Source organism: Pithys albifrons, chromosome 3, assembly GCF_047495875.1.
Source record: "Pithys albifrons albifrons isolate INPA30051 chromosome 3, PitAlb_v1, whole genome shotgun sequence".
Classification (NCBI taxonomy): Eukaryota; Metazoa; Chordata; class Aves; order Passeriformes; family Thamnophilidae; genus Pithys; species Pithys albifrons.
Genome location: NC_092460.1, coordinates 53,666,887 through 53,689,485, shown reverse-complemented (window position 1 = coordinate 53,689,485; position 22,599 = coordinate 53,666,887). Strand labels below are relative to the sequence as shown.

Genomic DNA, 22,599 nt, shown 5'->3' with positions numbered 1-22,599 from the left:
CCGTCCAAGCAGCTCCAGCAGAGGAGAGGAAACAGCTTTCCATTGCACCTCTCTCCACACTGTCCATGCAGCAGCGCTTACTGTGCCTTCCTGGGGCTCATGCCATTTTCCCTGTTTATCTACTTTCTCATTTTTTCATAATAACAAGAAATTTTCTTCCAAAAATAGTAAAAGAGCAAGATTCCAATGGAGAGCACAGTGAGCTGTGGAGAAAGAGTTGAAAGACAGTACAGCGTGCACCTGCGTCATGTTCACATGTGCTACAACTAAAACACAGCTGGTTGGTTTAATTTTAGGCCTACTAGCATTGGCAACATCCCTTTTATCTTCAATGCCTAATTATAAAGCCCTAAGTGGCAATACTGTTAACTGCTTCAGCACTGAATGCTGTTGTTTCACTGCACCCATGAAATGCATTCAGGAGCTTGGCCTTACTTGGCACAGTATCCAAATTCTCTGCTCTTTGGGTACATAGTGCCTATACAACTACTTCTTCGTTATCAAATTAAGAATCTAAACTCTAATAAGTACTGTTAAGTGAGTTCAATGCAACTCAGACCTGAGCAAGATAGAGAAAATGAAGTGACATCTATGAAAGACATAGAATTAAAACTTAAACTGTCATTTCTATTAATTCCATCTATAATAAATGGACAGTAAAAAAACCATTCAGGAAGCATATAGTTTACTCAGCCTTTTTCATGTTGCTCTTTAAAATGGCTATTTAATTTATTTTCCATCTATCGTACAACACACCAACATCTCAAAAAAGAGCACATTTGCCAAACACAAAAGAAATATTTTTGCAGAAACTTTGACTGTAGTTTTCTTGGGATAGTGAGTAAGGGTGTAAAGATCACAAAAACATTAGGATCACTTCTAAAACCTTACCAACAAATGGTTTTGTTTCTTTTAAACCTATAACTGTAAAAAGTAGTTTTCTAAATATCCGTTTTTTAAAAAGGGAGAGCAATTTATATTTACAATTCTTAAATTCTGACAGGACATTCATTCAGAAGTGGCTACCAGCCCTGTAGGTTTTAGGATCAGCTCAATGGAGTAAGAATTACTGCCTCCATGAACTGCTTCTAAACACATAAATGACTTTATCTCCTTCAAAGAAGTTTCTCATCAATATCCTCAAACCCATTTTCCTCCTACACTTTTCTTACAGATCAGTTATCCCCCTTCATATAGGGGTGTTGAACCTACCTGGTAATACCAGTCACACTATTTCCTTGGTCATTTCTGCCAGGCTGCTCATATGCATCTTTCAGCCTTTGTTTTCATATTTCAGAAACTGATGTTTTGTTGCAGGGACAAATATTATGCTATGTTAATGCTATAAACTGTACAGTAACACTCATAACAGTGCAAGGGGAAAACAGTAAAAATTAATGAGAATGCTAGAAGATAAAATCTATCCTGGCAACAAGGTGAAAGAATAAATTCAATGTCATTATGTCTTCATAAAAAACAAATTAGCAAGAAACTTACAAAATCTGGCCAGTAATTGTCTGACATCATAATTTTAATTTCTTTTTCCTGTAAGTCTACATGAAGGAGTCATGTAAGCTTCTCTAGACAATCATCTGAAGACAGCAGCTTTAAAGGCAATGTATTTGGAAGCCACTAAATCTCTCTTAGTAATTGCCCCTTCTTTGCATGGAATTCATTATCCACCACTGAACTCAATTAGAGTACATTCAGGATTCCCAGAATCCCAGTGCTTCACTGATTTTTTTCAGCTACCATAGGATAAATACCCACACTTTAGTGAAGAATATACTCAGCTGGCTTTTTAGAGGTGGGCAGGTCAACTGTATCATCAGTAGTGCCAGTACTGAATCTTGCCACTCCTGGGTTTATTTTTCAACTTGAGCTCACAGTTCGAACTTTATCTTTGATGGATAAAGCTTCAGTGAATATTTTGCTGATGAAAAGAATCTAAATGGGTTCTAAGGGAGTTCTGAAGGGGCTCCTCAGATTTTCTTTAAGAGTCAGAATGGCATCTTTGTAACCATTTTTCATCTTTGCACAGCACTTCTGACTATAAGGTAGAGAGAGCAAAAATAAACAGCTGCTTATTACAAGCACAGTATCATCCCACTAATACAAGCTGAAACTACTAAACAGTCATCTTGATACTTTCAAGGAACATAATTGAAAAAAGTCTCATGACAATGCACCAAAAAGCCTGGAAATTGATAAATTTCTTTTTTCGGTGTGTGTGTGGTAAAAACTGAGGGCAGGTACTGATCCACTAACATGAGAAACCCTTGAGAGAGGTTCAGGTGCTTTATTATTCATAGAGCAAAGGTATTTTGAAGAAAAAGTTCATCAGTGGGGTTGAGACTGCAAGGTTATCACACTAAGGAGAAAACGGAAAAATAAAGAGACACTGAAATGAAAACTACTTTATTTGGTGATGGGACTTAATGATAAAACTTGGATTATTATCTGAAGGAATCTTGATTTGGATGTCTAAGACAGTGGAAGCTCTAACTGACCCTTTTCCTGCCACTGAAGAAGTTTCAGTATGACATTAACCCTCTGTTCCTCTACATGCTGGTATGTTTATGCTGCAGCTCAGTGAGGACATAAAGGTTGAAGTTTGAGTCTGAGTCAAAAGAGGAACTTCCTTCTGCTGACAGGGGGTAGCCCTACATTCCTTACCCATATCCTCCTGCCCACTTTTTGGTTCTGCCAGATATCTGGGACAGAGCTAACTCTAGGACCTGAATCACACAGAAAGCAGGTTCATTAAAACAACAAAAAGTACGTTTATAATATTATTTCTTAATATTTTATATACTATTAAATATATTTGATATAATAAATAGATGGTTTGTTTTATACTGGTTCATGAACTGTATCAGGTCACTTTGAAATCTCCTGTAAGTGGGGAATATGTAAGGAAACTGTTTAAGTGGAAGTACTGGAAAAGGAAGGGGGAAATGAGAGAAAGGGCAAAGGAAAAGAGGAAGGATGGAGAGAGGGAGACCTCAAGGCAAGCTGTTAATTCAGTTCAGCTATAATATGAATCTCCTTCTCACAGGAATACCTCTCCTCCAGCCTGAAACATTTTCATTATGCTTACAGGTGCTTTGTATCTCCACTTCCTCATCTCACTGGAAAACTTTACTGGAGCTGGTCACCAAGTTAGGAAGCCACTCAGAAAAGAAAGGACACTGGATGGCCACATGACCTCATTTTCTCTAGGAAATGTTTTTATAAAATACAGTTATGTGGGAGACTGAAGTATGATCTAGTTCATGTGTAGAACCACCCTCAAATGGATTAAAATGGCTTCTTTAAAGGTGGGAATAAGCAATTCAGATAGAAATGCAGCAGTGATATCTGCAGGGAACTCCTCTGTCAAACATAGTTAATGAAAGACTAATCTGAAGATGCAGGAAAAAAATCCATAGGAGAGAATAAATTATGTTTAACACTGAGTTATGTCCTACTCCATGGTTCATCACCTTACTCTTCTAGAGTAAAAAATTGAAGTAAACAATGAACTTCCATCCCTCTTACACCATGAAAGTAAGATGAGGAAAGTGAACAAATGAATGTACAAAAAATTATATTATTTCTGTTATAATAACAAGTGATACTGTCTGATTTTTTGTTGGACTATTTTTTTAATGTAAGGAAAATGAGACAAATATAATGAAATGTTTTGAAAAATTTTCATCATCTTCCAATCATATACTTGTTATTTATGAAAAAATCAAGCATTTCAATTGTATGTTGTCATTACAACTTAATAGAAATGCAATGAAATATTACAGTATGTTATTGTATAATGAAGAATGTACAGAGTGCTATAAGTGACATAGCATGCTAATTACCACGGTCCACAAAAACCAAAAGGCTTTACTCTGAAATGAACCACTTATTTTTATTCAAATAGCGAAAAAAGAATTCTGTATTTTTAATTAAAAAGACTGCTCTTTTCTATAATGAAATATTTAAAGAGCAGAAATTACAATAAACCTTAATATTTCTCCATGCTATTCTGATTTGTCTCCAAAAAATTTATAACTGAATATGACTTACCTTGAAGTAGAGCTGCAATTTGGAGTGACTGTTGAGATGGATGTTCTTTAAGTATATCCAAAACCGTTCTACCCAAACTGTCCTTTATGGTGGTATCTATTCCTGAAAAACAAATTATCTGTGGTGGAATTTTTAACCCCAAGTGCTTTGGATTAGAAATGTAGTCTCAGACTCAACTATCTGCCAAATTGAAAGCAAGAGGTTTTACAACTGTAGCAGAATAACAGCTGCGGTACAGCTGAAGTACAGCATACTGTTTAAAGCTTGAGTAGCCTAAAATTCACATGCTGACATGGATGATTTTTATGTTTCTGTAACTCATAGGGATATAAAGTAAGCTTCTTAAACCAAATCTGGGATTCTTTTAACAGACTGTTTCTCAGAAATAGACATCCTGAAAAGAACATTTTTTAAACCCCAGAAATTCTCTGAATGTTTTTCCTATATTCCTCTCCAAACTGCTTTAATGCATTGGGGACTTTGTAGTTCATAGTACCATTATGTGATTTGGGAGCAATACTGAAAAAGTTTTTAACTTTATGTTAATAAAGTTGTACATCATTTTTGAAATTTCTGCTCTGAATAGACTGAAATACGCACGTGTAGCATAAGGGCACTGTGAACAGCTACAGCATGTCCTCACTGACTGTTCAGGCTGCTGACACAATAATGGGCTCTAACTGTGATTGTAACCATTGCACATGATACTGAATGACTCCTCTACCTTTGTCTTGTAGAGGCTACCTCGAAAATGTTTGCCTTATGGTAGAAGACTCAGGTTGGTTTTTACTTTGGATGCACTCCCATAAAAATTAAAGGCATGAAATGTCCTAACAAAGTGAAATTCTTCTCTGGACATTGAAGAGAGAAAATCTGAGGAAGTAAGATTTATAAGCATGTTCTGAAAGCATTCACCAAAGAAGGCTGCAGTTCTGATAATTTCCTAACCTGACGGATAGTTTCCTAATCTGTTTTGTGATAAAAGATTCTTTTTTTCTCACTGAAAATTAAGTTAAAATATTGCTGCGCTATTTAGCAGTGGCAGCTAACTTTCAGAGGCCAGACACACCAACTTTTAACATCTTCTGAGTCTTTTTGAAGCAGAACTAGAGAAAGGGGCATTGTAAGGTAAAAAAGCAGAAGATGGCGAGTGTTGCAGAAATGCAGAGCATTTGGGGTTGAGGGAGTCCACAGTGAATGTTCTACTGTCCTTTCTTCTACAATTATATGCTGACAGAGGCTGTAATGTATTAATCTATAAGAAGTGTTCTTTTTCTGTAGTCTAAAGGGCTCCCTATGTTTCCGTGATATTCTCCAGTCCTTCCATTTTTAGGAAATAAAAAGGTGAAGATCCCTTTCAGCCTCCTTCTTATTCATCCAAATAGAAAAGCAACTTGGAACGACTTTTGTTTTCTGAAAACAGATCTCAGTTCAGGTATACACTAGTTGAGATTCAGATGAGGAGCTGTGATTAGGACATACCTTCTTTTGCAATATTTTGCAGTGATAATAAAAGACCAATAAGATCCCTCAGCATAACGGAAGTCCACATATCAGTGAGAAGTTATTTCTAGATCTTTTTATTTTCACTGATCTTCTCATTTATCTAAGATGCTGTCTAAAGAGCAATTTACCTGCAAAAAAATTCTGAAACTCTTATTATGTAGTAGATGGGTTTGTTTGGACTTTACATCCCTGTTTTCCTGTCCTTTCAGGACAAATGCAATTCTCAGAGATTAAGTGTCTCCCCCTTTCTTCACAAGCACTCAAAGTTAATCCAGGAAATGAAGGAGCAAGCAGGATGGTGTTTTTGTTAGGGATAACTAACGGAAGGAAATAAATGTGAACATGAGTATCCTGGTCTCTACATCAAAGAATATTCTTGGCTGCCTTTCAGAATGAATAACAAAATTTCATGTAGCCATTTTGTTCTCAGAATATATTTATTCTCAGAATACAGTGGCATACACTGAGTCATATATGGAATCTATGAATCTTAGTGCAAGCATCCCCTTTGTTCTCTGCGTATAGCAATTTCTTATTCTAAAATAACAGTGTTTTAAAGAGAGGTACATGTGATTACAAAGGGTGATAAAAGTAATTGGTATAACCAAAACTTGAGGAGGCACACATCAGATTAGAAAAATTAAGGATATTTTTTCAGTGTTCAGATTTACCTGTTTCAAGCAAAATGCGAACTACCTCCACCTTTCCAAATAGGGCTGCTTCATGCAGTGCGCTCCCTTTTTCTGTCTAGAAAAAGAAATATTGTGACATTTAAAATGCAAATTAAAATACCAGTGAATCTTTTTGTAAAGAATACATTAAGAAAAGAAGCATTTATTTTTTCCCCTCTATTTTACCTACACATTAAAAACACCGATTGGGCAAGAACAAATACTGCAATTTTTTATCACTATTCAAGATAACAACAAAAATGCTGCCAGTTCTACTACAAAATTAATAACCATATAAGAAAATGTAGCAGGAAAGTAATACAGCTCCCAGTTAAGAAGCCTGCATTTGTGTAAAATTTCTGTCTATTATAGGCAGTGCAAATCTGGCCAATATCATCAGTATCATCAATATATCAGCTGTTCAGCAGTCAGACAACTTACATGTGGATATCTACAATTAGATGTTTTAATTTGAAACTGAATCACATCCTAGAAGGTCAATTCAGTTGCACGGTGAGAGATGCCTGAGGATATCCCACCTGGCCCCCAGCTGATAATCCAGTTGATGCTCCCATTTGATCTGCCTCACATCTGCCTCATACAGATGCTTTGCATACCCTAAGGCATCTCCAACAACATTAGATGCCTACGTTTATAACATTTAGATTCCATCTCAGATGTTTGTGAACTTAATTTTGCAGATTTCTTTGTGAGCAGACTTTTGCTCAAATAAAATTTACAGTACTGAACAATGAACTTCCTCTCTTAATAAGCTACTTTCCTTAGTATTTTATACTGCTGACTGGAACTGAAAACGCTGAATAGAATGCTTTTCCATACAATAGCATTAGCACTAGCTAAAGCACTACTACATCTCACTGAATACCTGGCTTATCTCCTCTTTTTTTTTTTTTTAATAATACATTAGATTTTGAGATTTACTTATGGGCAAATGTTAAAGGTTTTACTGCTTTAACTTTATTTTCCTATATTTTATCCAAATGCAGCCTTGTCATACTTCCTATGGTGGAAAGACTTTAAAGACACACATGCAAAAAAAACCCCAACCCAACTCTGAAACAAAACAGTGACTCATAATTAATTAGTTGTGTCAGAGTTTCAGCAATGCAATGACAGGATATTTAGAAGTAATCAGAGATCCTGACACAGGGTGAGAGCTTATTTTTAAGTGTATATATGCCCTACCAATTGAGCCTGAAAAGTCTTTCCTATGTCTATAATAGGAACACTCATTATTTATCTTTCTTCATACTTAGTATATAGACATATAAACTAGAGAATGCTCAGTGAGGTCTAGATCCCACGCATAAGGTATGGGACAGTATAACAGAGAGGAGAAGGAATCAGCGAGACTAAACATATGAAATGCATATCTCTAAACAATTTCTAATCTTTCTATTTTTCAGAAACAGTCCAGTGAACATTCACAGGCTTATTCTGAACAAGAAGACTAAATATTCAGATTTACTTACAGATGGTTTCAGAATCCTTTACTCAAACAGTGTCTACGAGACATTTCCAGTTACTGCAATTGATTTCAACATGTGATAACTGCAACGACAGTGCAACCACAAAGGTTGCACAGAGACTTAAAGTGCAGCTCAGATATTTCTGGGAATAAAACTAATTCACAGAAAAGTCACTGAACTAAACAGTTCTGATAACAGAAAGAGGCTTGACATCAGCAATACTGAAAAAGACTTTGACACAGACTATTATGCTCTATGTGTGATACAGCATTTCCTTTGGATCAGTCACTTACTGACGTAAGTAAACCTCAAGACTCTTGGATGGACCTGTTAACATAGTTCCCTGTCATGAAGGAGGAGGGTTGACAGCAGGTCAAGAGTGTTCACCACTTGTGAAGCCACACTTGAAATATTCTGTCCATTTCTGGGCTCCCCAGTACCAGACAGATAGGGAGCTACTGGAGGGAGTCACTAAAATGATCAAGAGACTGGAGCACATATTCTGTGAGAAAACGCTGTGAGAGCTGGGACTGTTAAGCCTAGACAGATGAAGGCATATAGAGGATCAATGTGTACAAATACCTGAAGGGAGGATATAAAGAACTCTGAGCCAGACTTGGTCATGTCCAGTGACAGAAGAGTTAATGGATTATAAGTGAAACACAGTAGGTTCCGTTTGAGTACAAGGAAACATTTTTTACTGTGCAGGTGACTGAGCCCTAGTACAGGGTGTCCAGAAAGGCTTTAGAGTTTCAATCCTTGGAGATACTCAAAAGTCGCTTGATGTGGTCCTGGGCAACTTATTCCATGGGATTCTGCTTGAACAGGGATGACCTTCAGATGACCTCCAGAGCTCCCTTCCAACCTCAGTCATTCTGTGATTGTGCCAGAGATACTACTCAGTGATGTATACACCAACAATGAAATCCACAGAGGTTCAATTGTTATAGAAGGCCCGAACACTAAATTTTAGTTCCGTGAGGAAGAACTGCAGAGAGGGAAACCATCTCCACCTTGACTAAAATTGCAGAGATCATTCTGTACTAATGAGGAGATTTTTAACTGGAAAAAAATGGACATACTTCAGTGACAACAGCTATCTAGAATCCATTGCTGTAGCATGATCTGAGACTGAAAAACATCAGTATTCTGGCATGCTAAACCAACAGCTTTGAGGACAAAGAAGAGGATCAATGCTTAGACTACTCAGTTAAAGGATGGAAGGATCCTCATATTATAATTGTCACTGGCAGCAGTTATTTCTATTGATCAAAATTCCCCACTGGAGGAAAGGCAAGTAATATTTTCCTTGATGAAAGCATATATCTCATAAAACATGGAATGATAACTAACATGAGAAGAGGAAATTTCCTGTAAATGTCTAAGGCAAACAAATCTAACTTGAAAGCCAGAAGACAGTTCTGTATCAATGAACCAAAAGCTCTGCTTTACATAAAGAGAGTACAAAAACATAAGCCACCTCTACATATGTAATTCTTAATGTTGGCAGAGGAATCCAAAGCCAAATGCCAGGGTTTTCCCTTATACAGTTTCTTGTTTCTTGGTCTATTCTCCCGTGATATTTCCTGTCCCATCTGAACACAATCTTGAAATGCTTTACAGGCATTCTGCACTGTCCTGCATTCTGGAGCAGCTTATGCCTTATAACTCTGAGCTATCAGACAAATCTAATGAATGCCATATCTCTGAAATGAGATACATATTAAAAATAGTCTGCTCAAAAGAGGAATTTAAAAAGCACTCCATATAAACTCCACATAAACAGTGCAATGATCTGTATACTATAAAGATGATTTCCTGAATAAGAAAGGAAATATTGCCACAAAACTGAACTAAAATTGGCCCGATAATATGGAGATTGAAAGCATACTTGTAAGATGCAGATGTGTAATCCTGCAGAAGATGTCACAAAGATGAATACTGACATAAATCTTAAAAGCCCTAGGCAGGATTTCACGGTAATAGTGAATAACTAACAAGGGAATCAGATCCCTCGACCCAAAAACTATCCAGAAGGCAGAAATGTCCTTGTTACCAGAGAGTTCAGTTACCAAACTCCATTTTAACATAGAGAAAATGCAGAGCCTCAGGATGAACAGGGTCAAGGGAAATTCCAAGGAGTGGCTGAGTATTTATGTCTTTGTTAATGTACATGTGGCTTACTACTTGAAGGTAGAAGTACGTTTGGAACGTTCTTTTCTTGTATAGTAGAGCATGTTACACAAATCATGAGAATTAAAAAATATAGTTGCAAATAATATATTATTTAAGACATGACATAACTTTTAGGTAGACCTTATTCACTATAACTTGTGTACCAATATACTCTTCTTGTCTATACTACAGTAAGTGAGCTTAAGATACACAGACAATATTCACTGCTTTATGTCCTGAAGCTTTCAGTGCCTTGGATCATGTTTTCCTGGCAAAGTGAACACTACCATTAGATTTGGAAATTTCTTCCTAGTGATACTTAATGCAAAAGTGCTGGCATTTTTTCATGGATACAGTGAGCTAAAGTCTACTTGAGTTTGCATGAATGGATTATATATTGATTCCTTGGCATAAGCTTTCTGTGTATGAAATACAGATAACTAGAGTACAAATTGTGCTAAGCATATAACAAAACAGTACCTACCCTAAGTAGCCCACAGCTAAACACAGGTCCAATGGGCACACAAAGCAAGGAAGGATAGAAGGACATTGTCAGTAGGAGCACGAGGATACAGAAATCAACTTGGCATATAATTTGCAGGCTCACATAGAACCATCAAGGGTTTTAATAATGACAAATTTGTTTTTAAATCATGTAAATATGCAAGAGCTTTTAATTAGGCCACTTGTCTAGTCCTTATTCATGAGCAGTTTACTATAGTTATGATATGGATTTCAGAGAGAATCACAAGGACAGAATAGTAGCTTTATGAATTGATTCATGGAATATCCTCCACACATAGTGCCACCAAAAAGGAAGGGGGGCAGCTTTTTGCAGGAGAACTATAGCAACAAGCAGTAGAAATTGCCATCATTATTGGAACAGACAGGGAAGACAAACAGGGATAGATGAAAGTAGAATAAGCAGAAGGCACCAAGTTTTTAAGGTATTTAAAATTACTAAACTACTGTTTGCATGAAACACACTGAACTGTGTGAACTGAGGGCCCAGAATCTATCGCTCACCCCCAACCTGTGTATTTTCCATATGCTCCAATTAAATGAAAACTTCACAACATAAAGAGATGAAGCAGATTTGTATTGCCCACTATTAAATAATTTCAGATTGAAGGATATTGGATAGACCTGGGAAGTGAATGTGTGACTAATTAATTAAAAAATTAAATGCTGTCTTTTATTAGCCCAAGTATTTGTTATGACTAAGAGTGCTCAGGGAGTACCGAAGAGAAAGATAACATGGCTAAAGTAAACTTCCCATTTAAACAAATACATCTTTACAATTACAGAGTGATAGGAGACAGGCTAATTCTATAATCATCTCTCAACATTCTGGGAGCTCTTTAATGGTGATAAATTCCTTTCATATTTGTGAATGTATACACTTTATTTACCACAAAAGATTTTACTTTGTATATTGTTCTTTCCCAATCAGTGATGCAGATCAATTTAGCTAATAACAAAAGTCAAGTTCAGTTTTAAGTAACAGGCTGATATTGTAAGTTCTGCTCAGTTTAATAAGCTGCCAGTAATCATCAACAGAATTTTTTAGAGGCTATAGAAGTAATAAGTTAACCGTATGTAAAGAGCCAACTTGCCAATATGCTAAGATGCTAAAGAAAAGGAGCATATTGATAGAGAATATGTATACTGGTGAGAAAATAAATAGATTGTATTTCCTTATGGCAAGGAGGACAAACACAGAAGAAGCAAGATAAACTAGGACAAAAAATAAAAATAAAATAAATCCCCCTGCCTCTGAATAACTACCAAACCCCCTAAGAATATAAACTATTTTAAAGTAAATAGAATAAAAATAAATTAAAAAGCCACAAGTAAGCCCTATAATTTTAGTACAGATGCCAAACATATCACCATTATTAAAAGAGCCTCTCATTCTTAAAAGAAGATTGTAAAAAAATTAGAGCCACTGTATTTTTCAAAGACCAGTGCAAAACTTTTGGTATAACTATAGATAAAAATGGCTTAAGAGAATTCACAGTAGTGCTAAAATTATCTAGATTGCATAAGAGGAAGAACACATTTCATAAAACCATTGTGTAATATTTTGCCCTCATGTAACCGTCAGTTAGTAAGTTGCCATGACAGAGGCTATTTTTCTTCAATTATTCTATTTCTTAAATATCAATTCAGGCATCAGTTTCTTTTCTGACTTTTTCCTCATTCATTTTCTACAGATAGAAGAGAAATTATATATTCAGAAACATGCATTTGAGAGTGCTGTTTTGTGTTGCTCTAGCATTAAACTTTTCTAATTTACTGAAGATGAAATAGTAAAGGACAGATAAAAATAAAAGCTTGTATTAAGCTTTGCAAGTGTATCTCTTTCTAGTAAAGAAAATCAAAATCAAATTACATTGAATACATAAGGGTAAGCATTTACACAAATAGGTAAACCATATAAAAGTGTTTCACTTTAAAATAATTGGAAGCAAGTAACAACACTAAGTCAAAACACATTAGATATAATAAAAGTAACAAACTAATTTTACCACATTTCATTTTCAAGCCACATAAGAAAAACCATTTTTAATCTTAAAATATGCTAATATTTTCTGGTTTGCTTTGTTGTTTCCTTTTGGTTTTTTTGCTTTTTTAAATCTATCTTCTCCTCCCCATTTCACTTTTTTTTTCTCAAGAGTTGAAAAGCAGGACCTTGATGGAAGAATTCAGAAACAAAAGTGCACGGAATGCAGGTATAATCTTTCTATATAAAAGGGAATTTTGTGGACTAAGGTGTTTGATTAAATGCACTTAAAATGGATATAAAAGTCAAATATTAGGCAAATTTCACAAGATTTGTTAAGGGGTAGAGAAAGTCTCAATGTGACTCTAAAATAGATGTAATTATGTTTGATTGGTTTGTTTATCTGAAAATACATGTAAACCTGAAACAACCTCAATTCAGAGCATATTATCTATCTAGACATCAAGAAAGGTATTTTAAACCTGAAGATAAAATACACCTTAAATAAAATACACTGCCATCAATCAAATCAAGAGGAATCATAAGGTTGAGGCAACACTTCACATATAACAGAATCTGTTCCTCTGTAGATAAAAGGTTTGGACACTTTCTGGTACAAAGAAATGAACAAAAAATTTACTGCTGCTGTACCTAGTGTCTGTTCCCCTCTATGTCTATTTTATTTAAAGTTACCCCTTTTACATCATTACAACCTACTGTGCATAGAACTAGATGCACCAAGCAGCTAACAGGGTGGAGTCAGTAGCTAAGAGAGTACATTTCTATAGAATTTTCTTTCAGATTTATGCAACAAGATAGAAATGCAGAAAATCAAAATTGCTATGGCTTAGGAACTTTCAGTTTAGCATGCAATAGCCTTAGGAAAATGAGTTCTCAGTCAGACACTGTTTCAGATTGCTATGACCACAAAGAACCATAGATTTAGCAAATCAGTTTAGTGTCTTTACAGCCACTGTTGTAGAAAACGCACTTATATACACTTACATGAACAGCTGATATGATTTATCTACACGTTTCAAGACAAAATTAAAATATGCACTCAGCTTTGAAGACATGCATCTTTCTTGACTTACCCCTTTGAACACATTATTTGTGTTATAAAAAACATCTATTTCATGTATCACCTTGCGGCATTTCTAACAAAGTAAATGCAATTGTATTTTAAAGAAAAAATGTAAGGCGTTATATTTTAATTGTAAAGGAAAGGAAGAAAAGGAAGAAAGGACAAAAGGAAGAAGGGAAGAAAGGAAGAAGGGAAGAAAAAAATTACACACTAACTTGGCAGCTGACATCCATTCCAGCCTCCAGAAGCACCTGTACGACAGCTTTGTGACCATTACGTGCAGCAAGATGCAAAGGAGTGTGTTTTCTTGTGTTACAGTTCATCAGGTTTGGATATGCTTTGATGATCATTTTTACAACACGCAGACGCCCATACAGTGCTGCCAGATCCAGAGGTGTTTCCAGCTTGTTGTTCCTTATTGTAGGGTCTGTCAACTCTTCTAGGAGAACAGCAACGACTTCGGAATGACCATACTGAGCTGCACAATGCAGTGCTGTTTCATTTTCATTGTTCTGTTAAAACAAAATAGAAGCTTCAGAAATTCATGTTTAATCACACAATACAATTGTTCAGTTTCTATGAATTGCCTCCATGAGATCACTACAGAGGCAGGGTTTGTAATATAATGTATGGTAATGTATGTTAAATGATTCAAAATTACTCCACTAAAATTTTACTAATAGTACCTTAATACTTCAGCTTCGTGGCTCTCAAGCAGATCAGGTCCTACATGTACACATTGTACTCAATCAACTTTTAATAACATGCCCCCAAAAAACTTGTAGCTCATGATATGCCAAAATCTGTAAACCTCCTTGATTCAATTGCTCCTGAAATCATAGTTGAGTCCTTCTCTTAGAAACACTCTGACACTGAAGTCTCTCTTCTCATTTTTGTTGTTTGCACCAACAGTTTTTATTAGAGAAGTGAAATTATGGACAAAAACTCTGCAATGCAAATGTATCGGGTACAAGATTAGTTTCATGTCTCACTATAAAAAGTTACTATCAAGACAACAATTAAAGCTTTGAAGAAGACAAAACAGCAACTGTAGAAAGATGTAACAAATCACTTAAGCAGTTAAGTCTTCTCGGGGCTCCAGGGAAATATACCTGTGATTTTGAGGGCATATGAATATGTGTATGTTGTGGACTGAATAGGTTTTTGCTTTATAAAGCAATGCCTCCAAGTCTTTCCTGAAACACTATTCAATAAACATAATAAATACTGAGAATAAGCAGTATCTGCTTTAATTGTTTTCTTCCATATCCATCCATATACTTCCAATCTCAATAAGACAAAAAGCTTCAGGCAAAGAGGAAGTAATTTACAGAACTCTCTGAATTCTGTATGCCATCTATATTATTAATATATATAATCTCTATGAAGCCTTAAAATAGGCTAGACTATAAATTTTAAAAGCATGTACACTGAATGCCTCTTCTGATACATGATTTATGAAAGTTATGACAGTTTACGAAATGCTGTAAAAGTAGAAAGCCAATAAGCTGTGTCATATAAACAAAGAGAAAATTAATGTAAATTCAGAAAAGATACCAAAGAAAGGTAGAAATATAATTCCAAAGCAAGAAGCGATAAATCTCAATCCACAGTTCTAATCTCAAGGAAACAACTGGGGAAAGTTCAAGAGATGAGAACTGAAAAAAAAAAGGAGAAAGAAATGTCTTTTGAAAGACAGTAAGAGTGAGAGATTCAGAGAAATGAGGCTTTGGACTCCTACTTCTAAGTCAGGTAGGATAAGAATATCCATGCTGCACAGTACAAACTAGAAAGGCAGAAAGGGGAAAACCTTTATTTTTGGTTATGGTGTTTGTAATTGTATAACTAAGAACTTAATTCTTGAGTTTGTGGTTTTAACAACATTGCTGTCATTTTGATCTCTTCTTGTAGTTTAGAGTGAGTCAGATGAACTTGGGAAACAGAAGAGACATCAATACATTCAGGAAAATCTATGCTGCAGTTAAACTCTTCGGGTGTCTACACCACCACATAAGATCAGAGACTGCTAAACTGCAAGAGAGAGGCTGGAGAAAAGTCAGGGTGAGAGTAAGAAGCTTCCATTGGCAGACCTGGCTTGGCAACTAGTATTTGAATCATTGTGCATTATTCAGACCACCACGTGCTCTTTCTTATTGCACAGACCATAAATTCAGATTAAAATATATACTACCACAATACTACATGGCTGCAATGATCTACCAGCTGCCTTTGATAAGCTTTTTGTGCTTTAGTGACTTCTAACGTACAGTGGTACACCCACACATCACAAGGACAGTTTAGTAAAATTTAATTTTCGATTTTCAATATTTCATCTATAGATAGAGGAACAGGCAGTTGCAGATTAATTTTGTGTACAATTAAGTATGAAAATCAGATAATGGCACACAAAATGGCCAATTATGGTAATTTTTGCCTACAGTTACTGTATATACCCAATGGAAATAGTTACACAAAAAATCGTATGTGTAACTATATCTACATTCTGTGAGGTAGACAGCAAAATACATGTTTACAATTGTAACTATCTGTCCAATATCTACTTATGTTTGATTTTTTTTTTAAGAATTTAAGGATACTACTTAAAGTATTTGGAATCTTATGCCAACAATCTAATACTGTAGCTAAAGGTATCCTCATTAAATTTTCAAAGAGACACAAAAATTAAATTTGCTACAGCCCTTTTCTCAAAATGCGGTGATAGACAGATATAGACAGACAGAGATCAAATCACTGCTGCTGAGCAGGTAACTGAAATTTGCTCCCTCTAGATAAAGAAAATCCAGCTGAATTTGCATGCAAAGGCATACTTACAGAAAAGTATATTTTAAAACAGCATGGTGCATGAAAGTAACAAAATGTTATTATTTTCAAATGTATATAGTTGACCATTTTTCTATGGTTTATATTTGCCAAATTAAAGCTACATTTCAGTTCATGGCAAATCAAGCTGATACAAAATTATAAAGAACTAGGTATCACTGAAATAAAGCAGAAGAATCCAACTTGATAATTAAATTACCTATTTAATGTCAGAACAGTCATTGTATATATTGTGTTTTCAGAGCTAAGAGATACCACCTAATGAAAACCCTAGTACAACACCCTTCCCTCTTCAAAACATAAATTAATCAACTCAGTTCGGGCATAAAAGAATAATTTTTAACTTTCAAAGAGTAAATTAAATTTTGTTTAACTGCCCTCTAAATTTATCTGCTTTGACAATTTAGTACTACTGATATAAAATAAACCACCTTGGAATCAAGAGGTTTTGCTGAGGAGAGAGGTTTTAGGTAGGTTTTGACAGAGTCTGCCATCTTCAAATTTAGGAAAGGAAGGAATGTCTACCAGATAGACACAGTTGGTTCAGCATTCCCAAAGTGACCCCTAAGAGAGTGGAGGCTCTAAGAGTGTATTTCCTGAACTGGAAGAAACTATCTTCCTCTTCTCACCCCTCATGGAAAGATGGACATGAACATCTGTCAGTGTTATGAGTTTCCTCCTGAAGAAATTTGTTTAAAGAAGAATATGATATTTTAAAATTGAAGTTATGTGATTTCACTGCTCCCACAAATTCTATTACTTCTGACAGGTCTGTTATAAGGACAAAGATAATTCAGGTGTAACTACTGATTTTAAGGTAGTTTGTCTTCATATCTCTGAAGTAACATACTTTTTTTTAAAAGCAATATTTGAAAGATATGAAAAAGTATTCTTGAAGTAATTACTAATAATTTAGTACTACTGCCTATATTTTCAGTCCAAAGCATAAACAATTGTTTCTGGAGTCCAGAAAGTTTATGTATGAACAGCCATTGCAGTGAGCAGTTAATCTGCTATAAAATGTCTGCATGCAAGTTACAATTCTGTGATTAGAGCTTCAAGTCTGATATCCAAAGACTGAATAATAAATACATCTAGTGCTGAAGAAAAATATTAGAATGCTTGTAGAAATTTCAGATACTTCATTCTATGTTAGAAACTACAAGATAGACCCTACAACTGAATGATTCTAGAAACAGAAAGATCAAGAAATCAGAACCATGTGAAGACATCCAAAGTCCAAGATAAAAAGAGTAGAACAATATTATGCACAGAATAAAACAGAAGTCTCTCATATTCATAATTAATAATATTTTAAACAGGTAGTTATTCTTATGGCCCAACAGACTTCTTTCAGAAATAAGGAAACATTCTATGATTCAGCTTTTAATCTTTTTTAAAATTTTCTTCATTATTTGTTGCACAGTCTCTTCATGGGCATGATCCTGACATTTTGTAGTCCTCTTAATCTATTGTCTTCTACATACAGCCAGAGCTGAGGCCTGCGTGATGCAAACTGAACTGTGCCTTCACAGCACTGCACCTCATCAGTATTGCAGGCTGAGAATGTGTGTCCCTGCCAAATGCAGAACGTATCTTGAGGTCTATTCATTAGAGGACAGATCAGCAAATACATTACAGAGACAGTTATTGTAGCTTGCCAGTCTGGTAGTGAAGAAGTACAGGAAATATCAAGAGGATGAATGGCTATCATGAATATTATATAGGCCCTTGTGAAGCCTCTATTAAACTGTGGGTAAATTTAGGACTTCTATTGCATAGTTTTGGAGTCTATTATTTTTGCCAAGCAAGTTTTAAAGCTCCGAAAGTCCATGAAAGTACTGCACAGCCAATAAGGACTTAAGTAGTGGTTTTCAAAGAATATTCAACTCCTTTATTATCAATGCATTTTGATGATCAACTTGAAAAAGGAGACCTCCTCAATCACTGAGCAATTTCTTTGTCACATAATCCCATCAAGTAACCAAACAAGACATTTGTTATGAAAAGCTTTCTGCTATTTTCTGTTATGAAAGAAGCATTTAAGTTAAAATTAAAGACCAAAGAAACAGTAGGATACTTTGAAAATATCTATCTATATACTCAAGAACAGTCAACTAGAGAGGGGAAAATAAATGACTAAAGAATTAAATAGAGAAAAAGTATAAATTAACAATGTCTCCAAGACAGAGAAAGGAATGGCATCAGCATGGTCTTACTTTATTTAAGTTTCCTGAGAAGTTCCAGGAATAAGTTAAGCACTCTGAAGAAATGAAAGAAGTTTGCCTACAAATTAATCATTTGGACTCAAAATCAAATCTACTGACATCCCACTGAAATTCACTTTTACTTATGTAAACATTGTAAAAAAGTGGTAATTGAAAAAAGTAGTTGTAGTTGACTACTTTGAAAAAGTTTCAAATTTATTGCTGCAATTGGCTCAAATCAAAAAGATTGTTCCTGCATATTTTTTTCTTCTAAATGTGTATAGTAAGAGTTGCAAGGGAAACTGAAATTCATCCATGCGGTCTCTAATTTAAGGGTAGGGGGTAAAAATCAAATGCAGAACTTGAAAAATACTGGGTTTGGAGGCTATTTTGGAACTGAATTATACATCTGGAAGTCCCTGGGGTGTCACTGGGAGAATCAACTTATGTCTTCATTTTGATGATTTGAAGAAGTCGGTAAATGCGTTAGATGTTAGGTATTTACATATTGTGGATGCATCCTGAACTCTTCTCCTTCACATTTCAGAAGTGTCAAAGAGTATTAAAGAAATGTGAGCATTTTTTGTGACAGTTACAATTTGATGTACAGGCAAATTCTACAGCACACTGAACACATAAACTTAAAGTAAAAAACATGCTATGTGCATAAAGAAAAACATGCGGAATCACAAACAAAGAACATCACCAAGAAATTTCAGATTTTTCAGTATTCATATTCTGCGTAACTATTTATTAAAATATATTTTGAACTTTATATTTATTCCTGAGGTCATTCACCCTTTTTTTCCTGCATAAAAACCAAACACTTCATATTGACCTGTATGTGGCTGTTATTTGTTAACCAGGTTTTCATAGATAAGAATTTTTTATGAGTTATGTAATTTATTATGAGAGTTGCCATATAAGTGTTTGTGCTATCCAGATGTCCTTACATAAATAAATATGTAAGTAGTTTGACTGCTAACAACACACCTTTTTATTTTATTTGGCATTATTTAATAACATCTTGATCTCACACTACCTACTTAAGCTTAATTCAATTTATAATTTACATATTTTTAAGTCTTCATAAGGAAGCTAAACACTTATATTTTTGTAATTTCACCATAATTTTAATTTGAAACATACTGCAACTAAGAATCCTGTATTAAACACTGAAAGTATTGTTATGCTGTAACCATGTTCTTTGTGTAGACTTGTCAGCCTACATTCCACCACCCCCATAAAATAATTGTCATTTAACTGTTTGACTCTTAACTGTTTTTTTCCAATTTTATGTAATAGAAACAGTAGGGGGCATTCAGAGCTTTAGATGCTGGATATGGCTGGCTATGATCCAATGATGCTACTTAACTGCATTCTAAAAGTGTGGAATACAGTTCAATCAATTTACAGTATATCATATTAAATCAATTATTTCAGATGCTATATATTTACGTATTGTGAGCTTGTAATTTATGTCTTTGTTGTGTTGTTAATTACTTTCACTTAAGATTTTAGAAGTTTTTCTTTTACACAGAATTTTAATAAGACAGATGAAAAGAAAAAATGTGTTACAAATTAGTTGCAATTCTTTTAAAATCATGAACAGAATTATTTTCTTAAACTGAAAAGAATTGCATTCCTGATGTGATCCTTAAAAAAAAAAAAAACCCACACACAAAAAAAAAACAACCAACATGACAAAAAATGGGGAAAAAAAGGCTGACTTAAGTAACCTATTTGCTGTGGTGAAAAAGTCTCATGAAAAATGGCTATTCTTCTATTAAACTCTCACAAGAAAAAGGAAGGAAAAAAACAATAGGCCGGGATTTCTTATAAGCTGTAGCTTCAACTCCACAGATGTGAGAGATGTTATGAGAGCTATGAGGAGTCACCTGCCTTAGAGCCTACTCACAAGTAAGGAAAAGCCTCAGAAACCTACAGCCTCATAAGAATGCACAACAGGTGTCAGGGTGAAGATGCCACTCAGGTGTTATTTGAGGACATGAGGGTGGAGGTGGCTCTATAGCAACATGGCATTTCCCTCTTTTCTTGGTAAAGGTAGTATTCTCCTGCGTAGAGTGCTAATTAGCTGCAGAAAGTAGGTGCCAGCAAAGTAGTCCACATACTAAAGCTGGTCATTGGCTAGAGTGGAACACCAAGGAATTTACAAGGTCAGAAAAACTCTGTGCCTGAGTTTAACTTCAAAGTTTAATATGAACAAGATTCCCTTAAAAGAGTTAAGGTGCAGCATTTCTTGTGAGGATTTCTCACACATTTTCTGTTAGAAAGTTTTGAGGTAAAATGAAGAGACAGCAGAATGACTTGTTCGAGTCAGTGGGTTATGTAATCAGATGTATTCCTGCTTATTTGCTCCAATGATCAAACCAGATACAATACATCTAATCAAGTTCAAGAATATTCTAGAAGTCTGGATGTATATGTTAGATTGGGGAGAGAAGTAGGTTTGAATTTAAATTTCTCTTTCTGATCTTACTAAAATATCTTTTTCACTATCCCCCTCTCTGAAGTTCCTATGTAGACTTCCAGTTTTCTGTCAGTATATGGAATCTCTTCAAGAAAACAGGTAATTGCAACAGAAAGTTGCTTTTTGCTTTGCTGCATAAATAAACCTGAAAAACATCCTCTCCTTGATAAAAGGTAATCCTACAATTCAATAGGTTTCATCTTACATAAAATAGCTAGGGAGAATGAGAAAATTGGAGAAACTCCTAATCTGCAACTCAGAGCACAGAATGACAAATTTGTGAGTTTGTGTTTTTTCTTGGATGATACAGAGTATTAAAGGATTTCTCAGAAGACTGGCATGTGGACATATTTTATTACATTATTTTCCTATATTTCCTGGACTAATACTTGATATTCATATCACAGTTATTGTATGGATTCAAATGGCTAAGTATATAACCTCAGATATCAGACAGATTATTCAAGGCATGGCATCTTACACTGATCAAGTGTTTGCAATCTAGGTCTCACATTTCTTACTTTCTCACCATTTGCCTTCTGATCACGCTATTGTAGGCACTGAGAGTGCCATTCATTTGTTAGATTGCACTTTGCCATTTGAAGTGCGGTAGAGTACTAGGTGTTACCCTACCTGGAGTTCATCACACACTCTGCACCTGGAAATTCTGAGCATCCTCTCTCATACTTTGAGGCCTACGTAGATATGTCAGTTACTATTGGGCCTTAGGAAGTACTGGATTCCTGTGTTTGGGCAATTGAATCCCACCTTACTTTAGATCACTTGAACAACCCTATTGTGATTACACTGACCAGGCCTCTGTGGAACCAGATGGTGCAATGTAGGCAATGTAGAACATTACAGTTTAGATCTGACTCAAGAGCTGACTTCCAGCTTTACATTCCAACAACTCCTCAATTACCTTGGCAAATTCAATAGCTTAATGATTATTGTTCATATTTCACAGCCTGCTTCCAGTCTTGAAGCAGTTCAGCCTACTATAGCTAGTGTCAAATTTTAATCACCTCCTTTCTATTTCTAAATACTGACACTATGAATGGACCAGATAAAAATATGCAGAATAAAAACAGAGGGTGTGCCATACGTTTAACAACAGAATGCAACATAATTATACTGCCCTTTCCCACTCTCATTATTTTTCTTGGTGTATGTCTGTCCTTTCTGCTGCATGTGCATACATGCAGTCCATCTGGTTTGTCATTTATCTCCCTGCATATGTGTTAATTTACAGTACACTTAAAATATACCAAGGATGTTAATTTTATCTAAAAGGTTTTCATTAATTTAATTTTTAAAACAGTAAAAAAGACACAGAGTTTATACAAATTTACATCCATATATAAAAGGTGTATAGGCTATGTCTCCACATGATTTTTCAAAAACAAGCAGAAGGTTTTTCCATACTTTCAAAATCTAGTATTCTTTAGGTCAGTGCTTATCCAGAAAAAAGGTACCTGGTATGCTTATAATGGAAGATTTCATCACTCTTAGAGAACAAATTACTGAAACAATGGAAAATAGACTTTTCTAAACTTGGCTATA

General features: G+C 35.1%; 1 protein-coding gene across 7 annotated transcripts in view; it reads right to left on the bottom strand.

Moving 5' to 3' along the window:
* Positions 1-22,599, bottom strand: part of ANKS1B (ankyrin repeat and sterile alpha motif domain containing 1B) — a 437,255-nt gene that overhangs the window by 369,910 nt on the left and 44,746 nt on the right. For 6 of the 7 annotated variants that reach the window (XM_071552016.1, XM_071552018.1, XM_071552019.1 and 3 more), the window contains exons 4-6: positions 13,713-14,009; positions 6,243-6,318; positions 4,066-4,167 (exon numbers count right to left, since the gene is read on the bottom strand). The exons of the other annotated variant lie outside the window; for it this stretch is intronic. In XM_071552016.1, the coding sequence (XP_071408117.1) occupies positions 4,066-4,167; positions 6,243-6,318; positions 13,713-14,009 (475 nt within the window). The remainder of the gene's footprint in view (positions 1-4,065; positions 4,168-6,242; positions 6,319-13,712; positions 14,010-22,599) is intronic. 7 annotated transcript variants of the gene reach the window in all.